We start from the raw sequence: 25,066 nt of genomic DNA on the forward strand, positions 1-25,066 counted from the left end.
AGAGCACAGGTACTATAAAATAATGGAAACATTATATGAATATCCTGATCGTTTTCGCACAGTTTATAAAATGTCACTGGAATTTTACCATATCGTATTGTCAAAAGTAAGAGAAGGACTTCGGAAGCAAGTTACTAATTGGAGAAAACCAATCAGCCCTGAAGAAAGACTACTGATAACTTTAAGGTAAGTGAAACTATTTTTTACAGATCAAACTTTTATTGATAAATCAAAAGATAATATTCAATGAAAATGTTTTTGGTTTAGCATCTTTGCTACAATTAGTATTTCTAAATTGCTCTCAGTGTTACAGCTAATTTGAGTATCTGTCAAGCTGTCATCATGTGCTGTCCTTATCTCACAATACAGAATCAGCGCATGCGGACAGGGACAGCACATGACTACTCAAGCTAGCTGTCGCACTAAGAGCCATTTATAAATAAGGTATATTCCCGCTGTCCACCCCCTGCTTGTCCACCCCGGGTGGACAGAGACACAAATGATTTAAAAACATTAATTTTAAATGATTTAGTAGGTAATATGAAACTCATGTCTTTTTCCACCTGGGGTGGCCGGCGGAAATCATTTAAAATTAATCGGTTTTTAAATCATTTGTGTCTCTGTCCACCCGGGGTGGACAAGCAGGGGGGTTGACAGCGGGAATATACCTATATAAATACAGGCCTAGTTCAAGGCATTGGATAGTTCTCATTAAAATCACTTATTTCGTCTTAATGAGATTGGATAGATGTCTCTGGATTCGGGTGAGGTGTAGCTGGAGTTATTGGTGAAAATATTGGCAAATATAATGTAGTTGGAGTTGCCGGAGGTGCTAAGGATTGTGCTCTTTCATAAGCTCCCGGTGTCCGCGTTTGCTGATATTCTGAAATGCTGAGTTGATAAGCTTTCTCATCATAAGTTCGGTGTCTTGAAGGCCCAGCTATTTGTTCAATTACAGCCACTGCCGCCGGTGGTGCTGGATTTATATACTCTCCGGATATCAAAGTCAGCTGAGTTTCCGGATTTTTGTTAGCTGCTGCAGTATGTTTAGCTGTCTGCTGAGTCGAGGTAAACGAAGGTGCTGGATTTGTATTAGCTCTGGATGTAAGAGTCTGCTGGGTTGCACCTTCATTAGGATCATAATCTGTCTCTCGAGAAGGTGTTCGTGGATAATACGGCTGTGTCCTAGGATAACTAGGTACTGGGTCATTTAAAATTTGCTCTGATCAATTGAGAACGCCCATTTTAAATCTTCGTTTTTGGGCTGGTGTCATTGTTTTCATATCTGGAAGCATGCTTTGAAAAAAAGCTAGATCGCTGTCTATTTCAGGCTCAGCTCTATGTATGGTCTTCATTTGTAATGCTCTTTGACTGAAATATTCATGTGCTGATTTATTGACATCTTTTAAAGAGATTGCCCTAGATTTATTTAATGGTGGTAGCAGTGGCGGTGTTGGCGTGGATTGATTGGAGATGGAATCCGAATTTGTGTTTTGACAAGGTAGTTGACCAGTACACAGTGTCTCATCGACTTCTTCACTATCATTACCGTCTGTGCTATCATATTTGCTTAGATTACTTTTGGTTGGTCGGGACTTCAAGTAATTGTCTAAAAAATGTAGATGTGGTGAAAGGTAGTACTCTTTAATCGTCTTTGCACCTGATCCAGATGGCAAATCTAGCCTTTTCTTGTTTTTGCTGTAACTACATCGAATATTCTTCCACCGTTCTTTACATTCTTGGGCTGAAAAATATTTAAGGAGATTAGTTACAATGTGTGTTTAGATTGAGGTGCCACTTTTCGCATCTTAAAGTGGCTAATGGAGTTATTTAGTAGTAGTTTTAGTAGGTACCTCAATCCAAACAGTTAGATTGAGGTGCCATCTTTATATTCATTTAACTTTTGAAGTATTCTACTACAAAATCCAATATCCGTTCTACAAAATTTTCTAAACTACTACTAAATAACTCCATTAGCCACTTTACGATGCGAAAAGTGGCACCTCAATCTAAACACACATATGTTACATACTTATTGCTATTTTATTTTTGTTACAGATAATACTCAGATGGCTGTTCGTTTACATCACTTTCGGATCGGATCGGATCGGATATGTATTGAGAGGAGGCAGTACCGTCCGGCAAATTGTGCATGAAGCCCCTAGCGTTTTGTGGGAATGCCTACAGCCGGAATATATGCCTGTACCTACACGACAAAAATGGGTAGAAGTTGCTGAACGGTTTTACACTCTCTGGAATTTACCGAATTGTGTTGGGAGTTTAGATGGAAAGCATATTAGAATTACAGCGCCCATCAACTCGGGTTCGACTTTCATAAATTATAAGGGATATTTCTCTATTGTATTGTTAGCAGTTGTAGATGCAGATGGTTTCTTTTTAACTATAGATGTTGGTGAATACGGCCGAAATAGTGATGGGCGAGTATTACAAGTTAGCTCTTTTGGACAAGCTATGGATCTAGGCGATCTCGATTTACCGAACCCTACACCTTTGCCCGGAGAAACACAGAATGTGCCCTTTTATTTTGTAGCAGATGAAGCTTTTCCACTAAAAAGAAATATTATGAGACCATATGGTCGAAATCAATTGACTAATGAGAGAAGATCTTATAATAACAGGTTGTCAAGGGCACGTAAGTCAGTAGAATGTGCCTATGGTATGTTAGCGTCAAAGTTTGGTGGACTTTACACGCCTATTTGCTGCAAACCAGAATATGTTGGTAATATTATAAAAGCAATGTGTGTGTTGCATAACATAATTCGCACATGTGATGGTAAAAAATCAAATCCACGGTTTAGAAATAATTTGATAGGAGCAAACATTAACATGCGATTAATGGGAGAAAATCCCTATCATATCAGGGAATATCTTATAACATATCTAACACAACGATCTCCGATTCCGTTTCAGACTAGACATAATGTTTAAAATTTAAATAAAATACATACCTGTTGCACCGACTTTTATTGCTATTTCTTGCCATATTTTGTCTTGCACATTTCTGTTACTGTACCCTGTCTTAGTGTAGTCATAGATATTCGGGTATTGCTCAATTAACTCGCAAAACTCAATATCGTCACGCATCCTGTATACGAAGCGACGTGCGTCTTGCGTTATCTTTTGTTCGTGACTGAAGGCGGCAAGCGGACGGCGTAGGCACGCCGCTCCTCGCCCCCCGCCACGTCGCCAGCAGATGTAATAACGGTAAGGCGCAAACGGCGTCTCGCATTATATACAGTATGAACAAAGATACGTAGCGATATATTTTAAACTGTTCAAATTTTCGTCCATATGGATATTTAAAGGCTGATTTACATTGATACAGTAGCTAATCCATGATTTTAATGAAAATCCGATGTAATTTAACTTATTATGATTTGATTTATGTATTTCGATGTTATTCGTATTTTAAAGTAGTTAAATAGCAAACATAGCGGTTACATATTGCAAACATAAGTACAGTCGACAGCACATCAAGCTATACAGTTTGACCTTGAGCACGCCTTTATTGCACTTGTAATAGTGGCGGCTTTCGTAGCGCAATGTTACACTTGATGTGCTGTCGACTGTACATAGGAATTATAATGATACAAAAGGAGGGAATTAGTATTCGAAAAAAAACCGAAAGGATGTGTATTAAATGTTATTTCCACTAAATAGCACCTTGTATATTAATACTCTGTGCCGTACGTCCCCGCGTCTGTTTGCGCAGATATCGCGCCTGCACCGTACCTGCGCCGTGTCTGTACCGTACCTTCGTCTCGCCGTCTTCTATTTGCGTTGCCCCTAAGACTGTGACACGATAATTTGTTCTTCTGCATCAGTAAGCAAGCAGCATCTTTTCAGACGCAGTCAAAAACTTTTGGTGTAACTTTGGCCCGGGTCAAAGTTACCCAGAATTACAATTTCAAATCAACCGTGTTCACATTTGTTGAGATATCTTCATAAATATTTGACTTTTTTCTTCTGTTTTTGACTAGGTCGTTTAAATAAACATTTATTAACTTAATAAAACTTAACTTACTCTAGGAAATCGCGAAAAAACAGCACAACAAACAACTTTTATGCGGCAACAAAATTTACGAGGTTTTCGGGTTTCAATTTTTTTTTTATTTTTTTGGCCTCAGGCATTTGTCACTTTGCGTTTTTTTTGGAACGGTTACGGACAAAGTTACAAACAATAATAAAAAAATAAAAAAATATCTAGCGGTGTTTTGCTTTGGCAAAAAAATAAAATATCCAATTCTGAGACTATGGATCAATGTTAGACAGAAAGACAAAGTTACCCAGATTGACTGTACTGCTATTCGCTTTTATAAAACCTGCTTCCATTGTACCAAACTCTTTTCTAGTATAAATTTGTCGGAATGTTGGAATAACGATATAAGTTACCTACATTTAATAGCAAAACAAAACAAAATAATTATGACCATGATACGTCAAGATTGTTTGTTTTGCAACTTGTGACGTCACGCGCTGTCATTGGTGTTCGTTGTCACGTGGCTAGTGACTGTATTTTTGGAATTTTAAATCTCAAAAATATGAAATAATCATGATTTATTTAATCAATAAGATCGTTTTTTCCTATTTGTATCTATAAATCTACCATAAAAAATAAAAAAATTCAAAATATTTTCTTACTGTCAACTACCGTATTGCAGTTGGACAAAACAAATTTTTAAATGTGCCATTTTTTTGTCTTCTTTGAATAATAGAGACTTCTGATGGGTTGACTGCTGTTGTCAAAACATGCACATCTTTTGTATCATGCCATTTGATACACCCCACAGGGCTATCATATCGAAATGTGAATTCACCTGGAGCCAGTTTTGAAAGTTCTTTTTTTTTAGCTTTCATTTCAGCATTGTCATTAGGCTTTTTTGGGGAATATTCCTCTGGCATTCCTTTTCTGGACAATCTTACAGTACCAATGCAATAAATATCTCGTTCATATAAAACCTCCATTAGGGGTATACTTGTAAAAAAGTTATCAAATATGACTAATGTGCCAGGAGGTACATCTCTAGTCAGTTTTACAACCACTTTGTAACCCAGTCCTTCTTCACTTGGAGCTCCTGATTTATCCTTTCCTGAAATAGAATATAAAGTTCAATATAAACATAAAGTACTATGGAACTCCTAATAATTTAGAATGTAAAAAACTAGAGCTACCTGTATAAATATCAAAGTGATATAAATATCCACATTTCGAGTCACACCTGCACTTTTATACCCACGTTTGATAGGTTTCATAGGCATATACTGCTTTTTTACATCCCGGCCTTTGAATTTCACCATGCTCTCATCAATTGATTGGTGATTAGAATTCTCAGCAAATGTTTGGAAACTTTGGTTCACAATAGATAAAGCAGGTCTAAGTTTTCCCAATTTATCATAGTTTGGGTGATCCCGGGGCAGCTCTTTGCTTATGTCACTAACATGAAAGTTTTCCAAAGTCTTTTTGAATCGCTTTAGTGGCATGATGCAGCTTATTTCTGGGTTATTGTAAAATGTATCAGAGGACCAATATAGTTCAAAGTCTTTCAAAGGATTCAATCCCATAAGTATAAATATGCCAAGAAAAGCATTTATTTCTTCTTTTTTTACATCCTTCCAGAATTTAGATTTTTTGTAACAAGCGTATTTATTGGTATTTTCCACTAATAGGTTAGACCTAAAAAAAATCTTCTCTCGTAAAATAATTTATTGGTGTAGCTCGGCTTACTGTTATGAGGGATTTTAGATCCTTCTCAAAAACGCCTTTATCTCTAAAGTTCTCAACTTTATTTGACCATTGGCGGACTTTGTTCTGTAATCCACTATAAACTTGGAATAATTCACTATAATATTTGTCATTTTCCTCAGATATTGAAGTTGCTATTTGAGACTCAAACAGAACATCATTTATCTCTATATCATTCATCTGCACATTATTACTAGATGGTGGTTGAGGTGAAGGAGGAGCATGTTGAACTTCAACCAAATTTGTCTGAAAGTGGCTATGAGATTCTTCTGAAGATTCCAGGGTCTCCAAAAGCTCTTCATAAGAGATACTTTGAATTCTATCTAAAGCGGAGTTCACGTCTATAGATATAATAATAATATAATAATAATATACTTTATTGTACACCACAGTAACAGAGTAATTTAACAATAAAAATGAAATATATAGAAAATAAAATGAGATGCACAATAAGGCGGTCTTATCGCTAGGTAGCGATTTCTACCAGACAACCTTATGGGCTTAAAAACACAGTCTTCATTTCAGTGAAGGGTGGTGTCACATGTTATATATATAATGTTTAATGTACCTATATTAAATAATAATTATCATATAATATACATACACATATTCATACAAAAATATATAAATATATACTTACTTACATACTTACATACATACATACATACATAGATACATACATACATACATACATACATACATACATACATACATAGATACTTACATACATACATTCAAAATGCTATATCAAATATTAAAAGTATTGTCACCATAAGACAATGCCAGGAAATGGTCTTTCACAAGCTTTTTAAAAATTGATAGATTTTTTGCTTGTTTAATACACAGAGGCAAGGCATTCCATAATTGTACAGCTTTTACAGTGAAAGATTTTTTATAAAATTTTGTAGAGTGAGATGGAATTCTAAGTGTTAAGTTATCTTGTGATCTTAGGAACTTACTAGAAGTCCCCAGATAATGAAATCTTTCTTGTAGGTAGGTAGGTAAATTCGGCATAAATAACACACAGTACAGAAGCGAAAGAGTATGTAAATTCCGGCAAAGGCGAATAGGTAACCACTTGAGTTGATGACGAAATTCTGATACATGGTCATATTTGCGTAAACCAAATATAAACCGTATGGCGATGTTTTGAAGTCTCTCAAGTTTATTAAGTTGGTCTTCAGTTAGGTTGGGATAACATGCATCAGCATAATCAAGAATTGGGAGAAGTAGGGATTGAGCCAACATAGTTTTGGTAGGAATGGGAAGAAAGTACCGCAGTCGTCGCAACGAGCTCATAGCTGCAAAAGTTTTTCTACTAACCTCTTGCAGTTGGCAAGACCACGATAGCGTTCTATCCAAATACACTCCCAGATTTTTAACACACTGACTGTAGGGTATTCTGACTCCGTCAAATGTAATGGCTGGTAAGTTAACCCAGTCAACTCTCGAGACCAAGTTTGGCGAGCCAATGACAATAGTCTGGCATTTATTTGGATTGACTTTTATACCGTAAGAATTGCTCCAGTTTAAAATACTAGATAAGTCATCATTAATACGAGCAATGGCAGACGGTAAATCTTCGAGAATTGACTGTGTATAGATTTGTACATCGTCTGCATACATGTGATAGAGAGAAGATATATTGTGAGTGATAGTATTAATGAAGATAGAAAAGAGTAATGGTGACAACACGCCTCCTTGTGGAACCCCTGCATACCCCTGATATACTTGTTTCACCGAAACTAAAATTGTCTATTTCTTCTTCATCTTCGGAAGATACCAACGCTTGCAACTCTTTCGCAATTTCGACATCACGTAGTGATTTTTTTCGAGACATTTATACTCTCTGCAAAAGAAAAATAATCAAATGAGTCAAATTTTGCTGAGGCCTTGCATAAAATTGGGTGACCGAATCGGGTAATGGGAGTATAACTCCCACGTAGTTTGTAAGCCGAGTGTCGCTTGAATTGACTACTGATCAATGATTTTTATATGTAAATGCTTAGTTACGCTCAAAAACTATAAATGGTAAAAAAATTGCACGACTTACATTTCCTTGTTCTCAAAGAAATGAATATTTTGTTGCACTGAACACCAAACGGTCGAAAAAAACCGTCGCGGGAAAATTAATGTCAACTGTCAACAAGACAATGGCCGTCTGACACTTTGTTTTTTTTAATTCGTTCAGAAATGTTGTAAGCTCTATAGACTATGACAGGATGTGGGAGTATTTAAGCCATGGTTTGGTAAAAAAAATAAAAACTGATGTGGGAGCTATGCTCCCATGGTTTGATTAAGGGTTAAGAAAGAAATGAATGCATAACCTTTCTAAGTAAAAAATCACGTCATATAACCCGGAGGTAAAAGTAAACATTTAAAGGAGAATGCCCAAAATACTATGGACTTTAGTATCGCCACAAAATTTTTTGTGTCAACTTTAATTCATGTTTATTTTATAGTGATAATGCTACAAAAACATATAAAAATAAAACAACATGGCTAATACTCCGGAATTAATAAATATAAAAGTATTATTAATAAAATAAAAGTAGTTGTTAAATCTATATTAAGGTACGCTATGGTTTGAAAATAAGCCCAGCAGTGACAGCTGTTGAAAGAATGAAAGAGAAAGAGTCAGATGGAGAGAGAGAGAGAGAGAGAGAGAGAGAAATAAAACAATTAGGCAATATATAAAAATTATTTTATTTCATATTAATCATTTTCGTAACAATATTCTTCAAAAATGTTATCTAAAAATTGGGCTGGTGCATTTACATCATTATGCCGACCCCAACTTAAATACCATGTGATGGTCATCACATGGGCACAACAACCTACAGTACGACTGCCCACTAGGCAGCTACAGTAATAGCCTGAAATGGCACTTAGTGTATCTCTTGTTTCTTCATTTTTATTTAGCAATAGATACGTATAGTAAGTTCGGCTACTCACATGCCTGGATTTTATTCTGCCACGAAGAAGATAATTATTTACACCTAGTATTAAAGGCAAATCATCTTCAATTCAGTCATTTATCTGAACAATATATGTGCCATTTTCACGAATATGTTCACCGTAGTAGGGTTTTGTCTGTTTCAGCTGGTATGATCCAACAGCAAATCTTTTTAAATCAGATATGGTTAACCTCGAAAACTGGTCCAAGTGAGGGTGAGTATCGTTTATGCTAGAGAACATACTTCGCCTTCTGTTTAATTGTTCTCTGTTAACAATGAGAGATAAATGATTGGGCTCGTTTAATTTTTGTTTTGCTATTTCTAAATACTCCGAATAGTCGGGTTTTTCTTCAATAATATGGTGGAACTTGTTTAAAAGTGCACAACCAATTCTAAAATCTTCCATGAGATGCTTTGCCGATTTATTAAAATATTCTTGTCGAAATAATTTAAAATCACGTTTCAATCGACCATTTATTACCTCGATTACCCATCTACACATTGTTACACAACGAGACTTATTTGCCTGTTCCGTTGTTAGTTGATGGTGGCCTTCGAATAAAGAATCGGGCATATGTGCTTGATATCCATAATTTCGAAGCTGGGCCACCACATCTCTAAATCCTTTGTCCAATATAAAGACATCACCTTCACGGAAATAAGACCGCATAACTCCATCTGATCTACTAAATTCTTTGGCCATTATTGAGGCATCATTCATTGTAGCCTTGTAGGGGCCAAGGCAATCTAGAATGTGACCATTACAACACACAATCATAAATGGCTTTACCAAGTTTGCAAACTTGTGCAAACTATATGTTTGCTTTTGAAATAAATAATTACTACCGCTTTGAACATAGACATAGGTAGCATCACATATAGTTATGGCTGGTTTTGTTTCTATTGGCATTGTATTGTTCCCATAAAAACCTTCTGGTATTATAGTATTTCTAGCTGCCACTTCACTAACAGACAAATGAGATAATCCCAAATGGACAGAAACAAATTGTTCAGTTAGAACATTCCTTGCTTTGTTCATGTAACGTTCCAAGGTACTTCTGGGCTTATCAAATAGTCCCGTCAATCTTTCATTACTGTCACCTGATCTTAATTTAGTTAAATAAATGCTTAATGCAACACTTGCATCTGGTACTTCTTCATATAATCGTGGTACACTGTTTAACAAATCGTAAAATTGTATGGAATTCAAACCTAGCCAGTAGTGGCATAAATGAGGTTGGATCGAATAAATATTACTGAAGTTGATTTTCTGCAATGATAATTTTCCTAATGAAGCAAGCAGATTATCCATTTGAGAACTTGTAAAATCTGTATCGTGTGCTTGTAGCTGGTTCCAGTAGTTCCAGTTCAAATGCATATTACAAACCCGAGCACAAGGTGGAATATAAATTCTATGACGACTTAAATTGTTTCTTTCATAATTTTTGGAACTAGGTGGCGTTCCACATTCAAACATTCGTGAAATATACAATGTCTTGTTGTTGAAGAAACACGTTTATAAATTCTTGATGTTATAGTTGGTTCTGGTTGCCTCCTTTGCAGTTGAAACAAACCTTCCTGTGGGAGTGGTGGTGGTTGAGGTACATGTGCACTTTCTGCTTCAGGGACTACAATCTCTCGGTTTTCATCTTGTTGCAACTGTCGTTGGACATTCCTTTTAGCAGCCATCCAACATGCTCGGCACACTCTGTGCAGGTGTTGTCCCTGATAAACAAAAAACTTAATTAATAATTCAATTATGTGATCATTCACATTTATAAAAGCTATTTATTTGTCACTATTTGTAATGTGTTACAATTATAATTATTAACAAACTCTGTTACCTTTTAATAAATATACTAACAAAGTCTTATAGTTTATATAGTATTATATAGTTTTACATGATGTAAAACTACATTATTAAAATGTTGGACCTCTGTTAAAATGTTTCATGAGTTTGTAGCAATGACATATTGTTTTATGTTTGTAGCTTGAAATAGCAATCTTGTTACAATTGAAATGAATTGTTTTTTAAATTATACATAAGCTTAGTATACGAACCAAATGTGGGAATATCCAACGCAAAATAATCTTTCTTTCCTCGGAGTTTGGATGAACTCTTGATGTTCGTACACGTAGTATAGATATACCACATGCAAAGCATACATTTGTGTGTCCAAATAAAGGAGTTGGTGTCGTTCCGGCTGACAAAACTTGTTGGATAGAATTAAAACATGCAGTGCAAATTAAATCTTCATGTGAAATCTGTGAAATCAAATATAAACATTAGTAATTTCATTTGCATCATTGTAATTCCAATTGTATATGTATGTGCTATATATTAATTAATAATTCAAAACCAAGTCTTTGATAATAATATGGTATATCGCTGTATAACTATTTTATATTGCCATTTATAAATGAAGACTCAGTAAATAACAAATCCTACTTTAACTCTAATTGAAAGTGTGGAAAACAACTAAGCTCAAATCGTTCTATAATATAACTTTTGAATGTTATTAATTACAATAAACATTACTTACCGGTGTTGGTGAAATCCAAGATGCCAGAGTATTGTACGTTTGAATGTCAACTTCTCTCAACGACTGCCAACATAAATGCTGGAGTCGGATCGAACAATTAATACATCAATGAGATGAATTTTCCACAATTACTTAACTAATAGAGTCTTTGTCTCAAAACGTGTTTGTCGCTTTATAAATAATTAATAATCACGTAACAAATAAACAACTAAAACTTAACTAATGGAGTCTCTGCCTCACAATCACTGTGGCTAAATTATAAGTCACAAGGTAAACTCTGCAAGGATTAAAAGTATAACTAAAGCAAAGGAGTCTCAATCTCACAATCACTTTAGCTTATACTAACACCAATGCTGTTATAGATATTCTATTTCACGAAGTCCGTTTGGCTCTGGTTGTAGTAGTGACGTGTAGTGATAGGCGCGCTAGTGTGTGTAAACGTAGGTAGCGTTAGGAAAGAAATCTGACACGCATTATATATTTATTTAATAAATTATATAGACAATTTAAGTAAATAATATTTAGCTATTAGAATGATAAGTTGCAGAGAAAAAGAACAACAGTTGAAAGTAAATAATATTTTTATTTGTTACAGAGAAGAAACAAAAAAAAATCAGCACTTAATCACTATCAAATTCAATTTCCGATTCGCTTTCGTCAGAATCGTTTCCTAAGTTAATTATGAACTCAAAATCCAGGTCGACGTATTTTAAGTATTCTTTTTCAATTTTTTCAACATGAGCACAGGTTTTTTGCCATGTTTCACTGGTTACTCTATTCAAGCTTTCAAAGATCAGTCTTTCCATGTTCGTCATGTTTTGTTCGATATTCTTTGATGCGATATAATTTTTTACAATACCCCAAATATTTTCAATAGCATTTAATTCTGGGTGATAGGGGGGAAGACGTATGACATCAAAACCCTTGCTCTTAATAAAATCATCAATTTTATACGTTATGTGTTCATCTTTTTGTTTTTTTATAATATCGTACAATTCCAATTTAAGGAGAGATTGCTCAAATGCTATACCCTTATCCCTAAGCCATTGCTGCATGTCTGCTTTCTTTGTAGCCGACGTCGGTAGTTTTTCCGTCCGTGTGTTGTGATATGAAGCATTGTCTAAGACAATGACAGAGCGTGGGGATAAATTGGGTAAAAGTTTTTCGTATAGCCATTTAACATAATTATCGTAGCTCATATTAGAATGGTAATCGCCAGCTGTTGAGTTGGCTTTATAAATCAATGAAGCATTTTCAATAAATCCATCCTTTGTACCCGCATGCACTAATATAAAGCGAGTGCCTGTGCTAATTTTTTTTAAGAATGCTGTACTCTCTTTCTTTTGTGCCCAGGTGTTGTTTCGCACGTGTGTTGAAAGGACATAACTTTCATCGGTGTACACAATTGCGCGACCTTGACTGCGATATTCTGACATCTTCTTCAAAAATTTTAAACGCCACATTTGTATATCGTGACGCTCCGTCAAAATTTTACGGTTATTCTCTGTTTTACGCCACTTGTAACCTAACTTCAATAACAATTGACGAACAGCTTTGATACAACCATCAAAACCAATTTTTTCATTTAATACAGTTTTTAATTTAGCCAACGTTGGAATTTCTTTATGGATGACATGGAAATTTTGTATAGTACTGCGAACAACATCGGCTGTAAAATTATCTATTTCTATCTTACTATCCCGCTTTCTTCTTTTCTTCATAGGAGAAGTGAAATTTGATGAGCAGGATGGCAATTCCTTCTCTTCTTTTAATATCCGTTGAACAGTTTTCATAGAAACACCTGTAGCCTCAGCTGTACGCCTTGTAATATCTCCTAAATGAGACAAATCACAGTTAGGTTCCGCAACTGATTTTGTGAATTCATACTCTTCTCGCAGGAAATGATAAACGCTAGCTATCATGCTTCGACCCTAGAACAAAACCAAATCGAAATACCTATTTAAGTAATACAAATTTTACAATATTAGATAGATAAACTCTTAATAGCACACAAAAAATAGTAACAATAGTTAAAAAAAAATGTTACCTCACTGTGGACAACTTTTCTGCGTTTACTTGCCATGCTGACGTTACTCTTTGATTTTTTTTAGCGCGGAAACAAAACACTAGTGACTCTGACCGCGTCGCGATCGTAACTGAGCGCTCCCGAGGTTACGCACACTAAAACAGTGTGCACGTACAGACCTTACAACATTCATAGTCAAACGGACTTCGTGAAATAGAATAACTATATACACGTACTAAAATATTACCACGAGCTTAAAACAAACAATGAAAACAGTTACTGAGTGACATATTACTCGTGCTGCCAGACAGAAGTTATTATCGATTTAGTTATCGATTATTTATTTATTAATTATCTGTTTATAAATTGTATCTATTGTAAGGTTTTGATAGATATACTTGTTAAAATAGTTATGTATTGTTATGTATTGCATTGTTGTCCAATCAGTTAATTGTAAAAATTGTTATGTATTTCTCATAATATGTAAAACGTTTTTCTTGTAAGTATTTTTATCCGATCAATTAATATTTCGATTATTGGATGTTAATTTGACTAAATTTGCAATAGCCAATCAGAAGCGTTCACCAATCACAAGCGACGACTCAATGATAGATGAGAACGACTGGATAACGACAGGCACTCGGGTTTAAGCGCTCAACGAGGACAAAACCATAAAGTGTTATAAATGTTAATATATATTAAAATAGTGAAAGTAATTGCAGAGTTTAATTGTCTGACCTAAGACCCCTTTAGGTCAGAAGCGGGATAACCAAGAAAATTTCACATTTTCTTGTCACGCCCTCATTATCGAAAAGTAAAAACGTAAGTAACGATTTTTAACATAAGTATTTTATTGATGTTTTTACCAACCTTTTTTTTATGATGTTTTTATCGCTTTTGTAATAAAAAGTAAAATTTTAATGACAATAGTTTATTTTTTTTTTAATTTGATGATTTGATTTATTGACGCTAATACAGAATAATTGAAATCTATAGCAGGATATTGTAGAAGAGTAATTATTATTTTATTGGAAATATTTTTTTTTGTGTTTTTTTGACATTTGCAATTTTATGATATACGATGAAGGTTAATGGTTTATTTCAAATAAAAACCAAAGGCATCAACAAATAAAAAAAAGTAAATAATAATAAATAAAAGGGATCGAAATAAAATTAGTTTTTCTGTCTTTCTATTTAACTATGTACTTATAAATAAAGTATGTTCTATAAGATATTAAGCTGGTATTTTAAAAGTTTCAGATAAATAAGATATGGGAGGCAGCGATGATGGCACCCTTGGTGATCGGCCTAAAAAGTACAAAACCCTAGGTGGAGGGTCAGAGGTAAGAAAGGAAACCCTAGGTGGAGGGTCTGGATTAAGGAAGGAAACCCTAGGTGGAGGGTTGGGCCTTGGCAAAGAAACCCTAGGTGGAGGGTTGGGCCTTGGAAAGGAAACCCTAGGTGGAGGGTTAAGGCTAAGGGATGAAACCCTAGGTGGAGGGTTGAGGGTAAGGAAAGAAACCCCAAGTGGAGGGTTCAGGTTAAGGTTTGGAAGTAATTCCAAACAAATGAATGAGATAAGTAATACGTCTGATGAAGATGGTCTTGGACAGGACTCCAGACAAGGTAGTTCACGCAAAAGACATCAGAACATAAATAAAAGGCAACGAACACGGTGTTCATATGCACGGCAGCTGCGTGATTCTACATCATCCGACACTGGAGAGGAGTCGATTTCTCCACGAGTCAAAAGGAACAGAAAACTACACAAAAGGCACGGATCAGTTGGCACAAGGTAGCGAAAACACGCTGCATCAGGGTCAGGAAGTGATCCGTTGCAACCAAAAAGAGCATGGACGTCTAAAAGTAGGGAGGAGGACAGGGATAATAAGTTAATGGACAAGTTTTTATCTATTTTAGAAAAGGTTAATAGTTCTGATAAACCAAAAATATCATTTAACGCAAGTGTGATACCGGAGTTCGATCCTTTATCGAAAGATCAAAGTGTTTTAACGTGGCTTACGAAAGTGGAAGAATGTGCCGAAATTTATGGATGGGAGGAAAAAGAAATCATACATTATTCTTTGCCGAAACTGAGTGGAGTTGCTAAGACATGGTATCAGGGCCTAACTTCGGTATTGCATACGTGGGCTGAATGGAAGAAGAAATTGTTAGAGTCTTTTCCATGTAAAGAGGATTATGCCGAGCTTTTAACCGAAATGTTAGCCAAAAAGGCAAAATATGGTGAGTCATTAGAACATTATTATTATGCAAAAATAAATCTATTAAACAGATGTAAGATAACAGGGAGACAAGCAGTAGATTGTCTGCTGTACGGCATAGAGGATCGAGCGGTAAAAATCGGGGCTCAGGCAGCTGAATTTCGAGAACCAGAACAGGTATTAAAATATTTTAAAACAATTAAAATAGGACAAAGCAGAGACACGCAAGAACCTTTACGGCGAGGAAGGTTTGGGACTAATCGCTTGGAATCATCAAAATCAAGTAACTTTATTAATCATTCAATTAGGTGTTTTAATTGCAACGAAGTTGGACATCCAAGTTTCAAATGCGAAAAGTCACTATCTCAGGTGAAATGCCATAACTGCAACGAATTAGGTCATCGCAGCTCAAAATGTGAACAGCCCCTTTCCAAATTTGGAAATTGTAACAGAATGGGTCATCTTACTTCCAACTGCTATAAGAATACGGGAAGATCTGCTGTCGAAGTCGGACAAAATTCAACATCGGGCAATGATTTAAAACAAAAACAGGTGTCCGAAGTGATGACTGAAGATACTGGAATAGATAAGTATGTCATGGACATAAAGATTAATGGACGTTCAATTTCCTGCCATGTAGATCTAGGGAGCCAATGTTCCCTTATCAGAGTAAGTTATGTAAAATCTCTAGGTCTTCAAATGATTTCACGGACTAATATGCCGACATTCAGAGGCATAGGAGCCAGTCTAGTAAGTCCCATTGGAGTAGTGATCGCCACTGTTGAGGTTCAAGGGTTAGCAGAAACAATCGATTTATACGTTGTGGAAGATTACGTTCTGATGCATCCTATTCTCTTAGGGCATTCATTTACGGAAAAACCCGACATACTGATAATTAAAACCCCAGATGCTATTAAATTTCAGAGAATGTGTCCAAATAAAATCAATTTAGTCTCCACCTACGACTGCGAAGTTCCCTGTAACAAAATGCAAGCAATAGAGGTTTCTACTGACTGCAAATTTGTCAGCTGTGAAGTGCTCGTTAGAGATACGTTACGTGGCCCAGAAGGTAAGGAGTATTATTTAATTCCCGGTCAGTACGAGATTAAGAACGGTCGTGGCGCAATTCTAATTTACAATGCTGCTTCGAAACCCTTAAGCATTGACAAAGGAACTCTTTTGACGCGGTCCCTGGAACAAAACCAAATATTAACAGGTAATGTCAAAAATTCATTTAGCGTTACCTTCAATGACGCTGTTATGAATACGTCAGTAAGTTTGAACCCAAAGTTAGACATAAAGCAACGGGAAGAATTAAAAGATTTGCTGGCAAGTTATAGTGATTGTTTTTCAAGTGGACTACATGACTTAGGATTTACGAATGTCACTGAAATGACTATAGAGCTAATTGATAGTGATCCAGTTGTATACCGCCCCTACCGTATGTCGTACGCCGAAAGACTCGTGGTGAGTAATATGATTCGCGAAATGCTGGATAGCAAAATAATTAGAGAGTCGTCGTCACCTTACGCGAGCCCAATCATCTTGGTACAAAAGAAAACAGGTGAAAAACGTCTATGTGTAGACTACAGGGCCCTTAACAGGAAAACTAAAAAGGATCATTATCCGATGCCTCTGGTGGAAGATCAACTTGATCTATTGGCAGGTAACAGTTTGTTTACATCTCTAGATCTAGCTTCAGGCTATTATCAGATCCCGATAACAGAAGAGTCACGACCTAAGACAGCCTTCGTGACACCAGACGGTCAGTATGAATTTAATCGCATGCCTTTTGGTCTTGTTAATGCCCCCTCAGTCTTCCAAAGGACAATAAACAAGATATTGATGGAAGCGAAAATTAAGTACGCCATTGTTTATATGGATGATGTCTTAATCCCATCGAAGGACTTTAACGAAGGATTACAAAGATTAAAAGAAGTACTACAGCTTCTGAAAGAAGGAGGATTAACTTTAAAGCTGAGTAAGTGTCATTTATTTTTAGATTCTTTAGATTTCTTGGGATTTGACGTCAGTGCGGAAGGCATACGACCTGGTAGTAAGAAAACTGAGGCGGTCTCTAAGTTCCCGCGTCCTACTAATCAACACGAGGTTCGCCAATTCCTTGGTTTGTCCGGTTTCTTCCGACGCTTCATCAAAGGGTATGCAATGATTACTGCTCCACTCACAGACTTGTTAAAGAAGAACGTTGGATGGTTTTGGAACAGCGAGCAGGAACAAGCATTTGAAAAGGTGAAGGAGTTGCTCACGAGTAGACCTATACTAGCACTATATGATCCAAAGGCAGAGGTAGAATTACATACTGACGCTTGCAAGGTCGGTTTGGCAGGTATATTATTACTCCAGCGAAACTCTAATGGGGTGCTACAACCGGTCTCATATTTTAGTCGTAAGACGACTGCCGACGAACGTAAGTTACATTCCTACGAATTGGAAACCCTCGCCGTTATCGCTTCTCTTAACCGATTCAGGGTATATCTGCTAGGAGTACCGTTTAAGATTCTAACAGACTGCAACGCACTTAGGTCCACGTTGATAAAAAGAGATCTGATACCCCGTATATCTCGCTGGTGGATTCAGCTACAGGAGTATGACTGCACAATAGAATATCGACCTGGTACTCGAATGACACATGCAGACGCACTTAGCAGGAACCCGGTAAGTAACAATATAATTCAGCACCATGTTTTAGATGTTTTACCGGTACAGGAAACCGACCAAGACTGGATATCGACGGTGCAATCCGCTGATGATGAGATAAGGAAAATCAAACAGATTCTCTCGGATACATCTGTTGATGAAGCTATCGACATACATAAAAACTATAAACTCAAAAATGATAAAGTTTATCGTATTGTAGGGGATGAGATGAAATGGCTCGTGCCTCGAGGTGTGAGATGGCAGATTTTAAAAATGAATCACGATGATCTTGGACACTGGGGATACGAAAAAACTTTGCAACGCATAAAGGAACATTATTGGTTCCCAAAGATGCGCAGGTTTGTTAAGAAATATGTAGTTTCATGTCTAGAGTGTGCACACCATAAAGCTCCCGGTGGGAAACGTGAAGGTGAGTTACATCCTATTGAAAAGATAAGCACGCCGTTTCATACCATCCATGCGGACCATCTGGGACCATTCATAAAAAGTAAAAAAGGTAACTGCTATTTATTGATAATTGTAGATGGGTTCACTAAATATGTGAGTATTAACGCAGTCAAAAATACAAAATCTTCAACATCAATACAAGTTTTAAAACGATATATAAGTTTTTTCGGTGTACCGACGCGTTTGATTACAGACAAGGGAACGAGCTTCACTAGCAGACTATTTCAGGACTTCATTGCATCATACGGCATTAAGCACATAAAAAACGCCGTGGCCACCCCTAGAGCCAATGGTCAGGTTGAAAGATTTAACAGGACTATTCTGGATGCACTGTCAACGTCCAACCATGGTGGAGACGAAAAGCTATGGGATGAGCACATTGCAGATATCCAAGTTGCTATGAACACTACCAAACATAAAACAACACAGAAAAGCCCTTCAGAGTTGTTATTTGGTTTCAACATTATCAGCAAGACCGAGGGTAAATTGAGTGAAGTCATTTACGATACAGTAAATAGAATTCCTGTTGAAGAATTAGTCGATCTAAGGCAAGAGGCTAGAGAGAAAATAAGAGAACAACAAGTAAAAGACGCTGCTAACTACAATAGACACAGGAAGTCAGCAACCCTATACAAGGAAGGGGATCTAGTAAGAGTAGAAAGACAAGTACCTAGCGACGGTAAATCACAGAAACTAGCTATAAAATTTCAAGGACCCTACCGAATAATTAAAATACTCAAAAATGACCGATTTTTAATCGAGGATACACCTATGACACGGAAACATGGTCGAAAATATCAAGCTATTGTCGCAATAGACAAGATACAACCTTGGATGAATTTTAATAGAAATTTTGAATCCGATTCTTCTGAAAACGACACCAACAGAGATGATCAAAATGAATAAATTTCAAGTTACATAACAAACAAATCAATTTGTAATTATATATGCAGAGTAATTAAATATTGTAATCATTATATTTATGTACGTAGATTAAATTTCATTGCATGTATTTAAATATAAAGTGTAAGAGATGAATCAATTACGTATTAACATATAATTCAATTAGATGTTAAGTCTACTATTTGTATTGATAACTTATTATGATGTATTAATGAAAGTAAAATAAAATAAATATTATCAAAGTATTGTTCATCATAACAAAGTTTTGTAATAAAGCGATGGGACTCGCTTAAAGTAGGATGGCCGAGCTGTAAGGTTTTGATAGATATACTTGTTAAAATAGTTATGTATTGTTATGTATTGCATTGTTGTCCAATCAGTTAATTGTAAAAATTGTTATGTATTTCTCATAATATGTAAAACGTTTTTCTTGTAAGTATTTTTATCCGATCAATTAATATTTCGATTATTGGATGTTAATTTGACTAAATTTGCAATAGCCAATCAGAAGCGTTCACCAATCACAAGCGACGACTCAATGATAGATGAGAACGACTGGATAACGACAGGCACTCGGGTTTAAGCGCTCAACGAGGACAAAACCATAAAGTGTTATAAGTGTTAATATATATTAAAATAGTGAAAGTAATTGCAGAGTTTAATTGACTGACCTAAGACCCCTTTACTATATAAACAAAAAGTATTTTTAATGCATATTGCATATACTATAATAGCGTTATGCATATTTTAAGTATTTTTAGATTTAATGTAAAAAAATATATTATATGTATATTGGAAATTAATTTTAAAAATAAGAATTGAAACTCGCAACGTCATCATAATCGAACTGAGTTGATCGATTTTATAAATATACAATGTAGACGAAACAACTACTTTTTTTTGGTTTGAAGTTATGCGGAGATATTATAATGTCATCATATTTAAAATAATTTGTTTAATTTTACTTTATAATAACTAAGTTTATAAAAAAGAGACACAAGAAGATTTTTTGCGATACTATTATTGGGCATTCTCCTTTGGTAAGATTATATCATGTCAAACGTTTTGTCTCTCCTAACATTATTTTTTGTACCGATTAAATTATTATTTAATTTGTACAAATAGATATACTTTAAATAACTCTATTACTAATATGAATATCAAATAAAGTAAAATCCAAAAGGTTATTTAAATAAAACTATTTATAACGGATGAATCGCGTATATTAATTATTTTTAAACATCCCGACGTTTCGAGCACTTTGCAGTGTTCGTGGTCACGGGCAGACCACTGCAAAGTGCTCGAAACGTCGGGATGTTTAAAAATAATTAATAGACGCGATTCATCCGTTATAAATAGTTTTATTTAAATGTGTAATCATCGCGAAAATTTAAGACAACATTATCAAAAGGTTATTGCTAGATCGTGTTAAATAATCTAGATTTTATGTTTACCTATTAATGAAACGAAACGCAGGCGCGAAGTGTTGCCACATAGAATTCACAACTAAACGTCAAGTATGACTTAAACATTTGCTCAAGTAAGTAATGGGTGTTGCTCGATTATAGAATATAATTTGGTAATTAAGAATTCTAATCTCAAGTAATGATTTCATTAAGAAATTACTTAGCATCAAGTAGTTACTTGTCTATAAATACGGGTGTCGTAAGTCAAAGTAAATTTACCCCAAACAGCGTTAGTTACTGTTGTTGGTTGTCTGATTGAAGGTTGAGTGTGCACTGAGCAAGTGTAACTACAGACTCAACGACTATAACATCTTCGTTCCCAAGATGGGCGGCGCATTGGCGATGTTAAGAATGGTTAATTCTTCTTAGAGCGTCAATGTTCTCAACAGCCTTATTAAGAGTGTTAATTTCACATCTCATTTTGTACACTGAACTTTCCCTAGAAGGTCATCAAGCCTTTCATCGGCATTCAAAATCGTAGTATCTAAATCAGCCTGGGCCAGGGTTTTTTAGCTAGTGTTTCGACCGCGTTGGCCCGCTGCACACTTGCCTCGTCAACGAGGAGAGAAACAGGTGAGTAGCATCAGTTACTGGGACGGGACCGTTGGGAGTTGTGACTCGGAGTAGGGCTTCTAGCTAACTATATATATAGTTGAAGAATTGGTACTGAAATACCCCGTATCCCTATTTCTTACCCAAATACCCCCTAAAGCCCCCGTTCTGTGCCCGACCGAACCGTTCTTTGTGCTCAATCTTATTGTATTGTAATTTGAACTTCACGATATCATTTTCATCGCTGAACTTTCCCTAGAAGGTCATGAAGCCTTTCATCGGCATTCAAAATCGTAGTATCGAAATTTGCCTGAGCCAGGGTTTTTTAGCCAGGTGGTTTGGCTAGTGTTTCGACGGCGTTGGGCCGCTGCACACTTGTCTCGCCCACGAGGAGAGAAACTAGTGAGTAGCATCAGTTACTGGGTCGAGACCGTTGGGAGTTGTGACTCAGAGTCGGGCTTCTAGCGAACTATATACATAGTTGAAGAATTGGTACTGAAATACGTTGTATCCCTTATTCTCACCCAAATACCCCGTTCTTCGCCCGCCCGAACCGTGCTTTGTACTTAATCTTATTGTATTGTAATCTGAATTTCACGATCTCAAACACAATCCGCTATGATGGCCCTCACCTAATATCAATCCACATCATTGATATTACCCGTTTTCCCCAAGTCTTGAACGGATACGTTTCTGATTTGTTTCAAAGTCAAAGTCAAAAGCTTTTATTCAAAATAGAAGTGTTTACACTTTCTTATTGATTGTCGATAATCTACCACCGGTTCGGAATATAATACCTCAGACCTGAGAAGAACCGGCGAAAGAAACTCAGCGGGATTTTTTTTTTATAATGTCAATTTATAATTTACAACAATAAACATATTCTTGTTATTTGAAACAGCCTGGAGGCAATCATCTCATTCCCAAGGTGTGCAGTCAACTAGAAAGTCATTAGTGCTGTAATATCCTTTAGCACACAAACGCTCTTTAACGATTCTTTTGAATTTTATAATTGAATATTGTTGAACGTTTTCTGGGATCCTGTTGTAAAAACGTATACATTACCCAAAATAAGAGTTACTAACCCTGTGTAATCGTGTACTAGGCGTAACAAGTTTATTCTTGTTCCTAGTATTAATGGAATGTACGTCACAATTTTTGGGAAAATCATTTATATTTTTTTGCGTACATACATAACATTATCAAAAACAAATTGAGAAGCGACAGTCATTATTTTAATTTCTTTAAATTTACATCTTAACGAATCTTTTGGGCCCAGGTTATAAATTGCACGAATAGCCCTCTTCTGCAGTACAAAAATAGTATTAATGTCAGCTGCATTACCCCAGAGTAGGATGCCATACGACATAATACTGTGGAAATAGCTAAAATACACAAGGCGAGCTGTATCCACATCAGTCAAAAATCTAATCTTTTTTACCGCATAGGCTGCAGAGCTGAGTCTATTTGCCAATTTACTTATATGGGGGCCCCATTGGAGCTTAGAGTCAATTGTCATACCAAGGAACTCTGTTGACTCTAATACATCTAATGCTTCCCCGTTTAAAAGTACATTCGTTTTGACACATCTTACATTGGGAGTAGTGAATTTAATACATTTTGTCTTTTTACTATTTAACATTAAATTATTGACACTAACTCAATGTACTATTTCCGAGAGAGTATTATTCACATGTGGTAGGTCATTTATATAAACAAGGAAGAGAAATGGACCAAGAATTGATACTTGACCCCCATAGTAACCTGAGCCCCGGGAGATCTCTTTCCATTTACATCAACCCTCTGAATCCGATTGCTCAGATACGAAATCAGAAGACTGAGTGTAGTGTCCCTGACTCCATAATGCTTCCTGACCAAGGTTTCGTGTTGCACACAATCAAAGGCCTTAGATAAATCACAAAAAATCCCCAAGGCATCCTGTGACTCCTCCCAGACCCTGTAGATATTTTTTATGAGCTCAACACCAGCGTCAGTTGTCGAGCGACCCCTTGTAAATCCAAATTGTTCCTTGTGTAGCAACTTGTTCTTGTTAAAATGTACTAGCATTTGATTTAGTAATAATTTTTCAAAGATCTTGCTAAGAGTTGGTAGTACAGAGATGGGTCTATAGTTATTGAGGTCTGATGTACCACCTGACTTAAATATTGGTATTACTTTACTATGTTTAATGAGGTCAGGAAACACGCCACTAAGAACACAATTATTGAATATGTTGAAAAGGTAGGGTGCGATTACATCAATTATTGAATTGACTACCTTAACAGAGATCCCCCGCAGATCGGCAGTTTTTTTAACATCTAGCGATCTGAAAGAACTTATGATGTCATTTACACCTATTGTATTTAATTTAAAACTTATATTACATTCTTTCACATTGTTTTTTAACCCTAGGTTTGCAGGGTGACATAAACTTACGTTGAATGTAAGGTGGAGACCCAGAGACTCCACAATGAAAGTTAAGAAAAAAAATACACATCATTATGAAATCAACTTTTTTTTTATTGGACAATATAACATGGTTTATAAACTTTTAATTATAAACATAACAATTAGGAACTTACGTTAACCTTAGTTTTAAACATTAATTTTACATTCAGCCTTGAAAATCACATAAAAATTTACATACTCAGTTTGTACCTCTTTAACTTAAAAAAATTAAAAACAAATCACATTTTTACTTATTAAACTTAGTAAACATAACAGTCTTCTTGACAAATAGTATATAAAAAGATAGAAAAAACATAACATGGTTCAGTCAGTTGTACGAACAGCACATTGCCTGCAAACTTTTTTTGAGCAAGACAAACATATTGGTTTGCCACATGCATTACAAATATAAGCAGTCTTTCTTTTAATTTTTTTTGGGCAGAGGCATCATTTGTTTCATCTACATCATTCGGAAGATCTTCTTGAATAATCTCTGATATTATAAAACGAGTATTTCTCGGTAATCGTGAGTTGTACATTCGCGTTTTCAAATTAGTTTCATTTCGGGATCTAGCTACGTTTTTCAAAAACTTAAGTCGTGTCAGTTTAACGCTTTCTTTTTGAGACTGATATATGACAAAAGCGTTAGTTCCACACATATCTAAAATCCGAAACATCACTGCCAGTGGCCAACGAACCGTCCGGCGGCTGCACGAATACACAGAACATTTCTGATCAACGGCGTCTACGCCACCTTTAGTGCGGTTGTATTCCATGATCACTTCTGGCTTATTAGTAGTACTATCAATAGTGTTATCATGATGTATGGACGAATATAAAATAACAGCTTTGTTTTTTTTAGGAACGTAGCTTACTAATGTACAGTCTTTGGTAAATCCAAAGAGACTAGAGCCAACCACTTTATCCTTTTGAGGTAAAAACGCCAAAGGTATTTCACGCTTATTCTTTTTTAATGTTCCGACAGTAGTAAGACCTCTATTTTTGAGGGCTTCAAGAAGTTCTAACGATGAATACCAATTGTCGGTGGTAATATTCCTA

The 25,066-nt window shown here is 35.7% G+C and overlaps 2 protein-coding genes across 2 annotated transcripts; both read right to left on the reverse strand.

Annotated features, from left to right (window-relative positions):
- Nucleotides 1-582: 582 nt before the first annotated feature.
- On the reverse strand, nt 583-3,105 carry LOC124542518. Its single transcript, XM_047120461.1, has 2 exons — nt 2,970-3,105; nt 583-1,744 (listed from the first exon to the last, which is right to left on the reverse strand). The coding sequence occupies exons 1-2, from the start codon at nt 3,103-3,105 to the stop codon at nt 1,227-1,229; spliced, it is 654 nt and encodes a 217-aa protein (XP_046976417.1). The 3' UTR covers nt 583-1,226.
- Nucleotides 3,106-5,054: 1,949 nt separating this feature from the next.
- Nucleotides 5,055-9,402, reverse strand: LOC124542519. Its single transcript, XM_047120463.1, has 4 exons — nt 8,965-9,402; nt 8,515-8,763; nt 5,747-6,105; nt 5,055-5,111 (listed from the first exon to the last, which is right to left on the reverse strand). Exons 1-4 carry the CDS (start codon nt 9,389-9,391, stop codon nt 5,055-5,057), a joined length of 1,092 nt encoding a protein of 363 aa, XP_046976419.1. The 5' UTR covers nt 9,392-9,402.
- Nucleotides 9,403-25,066: the final 15,664 nt, after the last annotated feature.

This window comes from Vanessa cardui, chromosome W (genome assembly GCF_905220365.1).
Source record: "Vanessa cardui chromosome W, ilVanCard2.1, whole genome shotgun sequence".
Taxonomy (NCBI): Eukaryota; Metazoa; Arthropoda; class Insecta; order Lepidoptera; family Nymphalidae; genus Vanessa; species Vanessa cardui.

Coding starts and splice junctions, on each gene's coding strand:
- LOC124542519 (XM_047120463.1), bottom strand. CDS start 9,391: ATGCGGTCTTATTTCCGTGAAGGTGATGTCTTTATATTGGACAAAGGA. Junction 6,106..8,514: donor ACCAGCCCAATTTTTAGATA/ACATTTTTGAAG, acceptor TTATATCTATAG/ACGTGAACTCCGCTTTAGAT. Junction 5,112..5,746: donor ATCTAAAATCCCTCATAACA/GTAAGCCGAGCT, acceptor ATTCTATTTCAG/GAAAGGATAAATCAGGAGCT.
- LOC124542518 (XM_047120461.1), bottom strand. CDS start 3,105: ATGCGTGACGATATTGAGTTTTGCGAGTTAATTGAGCAATACCCGAAT. Junction 1,745..2,969: donor AATAAAAGTCGGTGCAACAG/GTATGTATTTTA, acceptor AATATTTTTCAG/CCCAAGAATGTAAAGAACGG.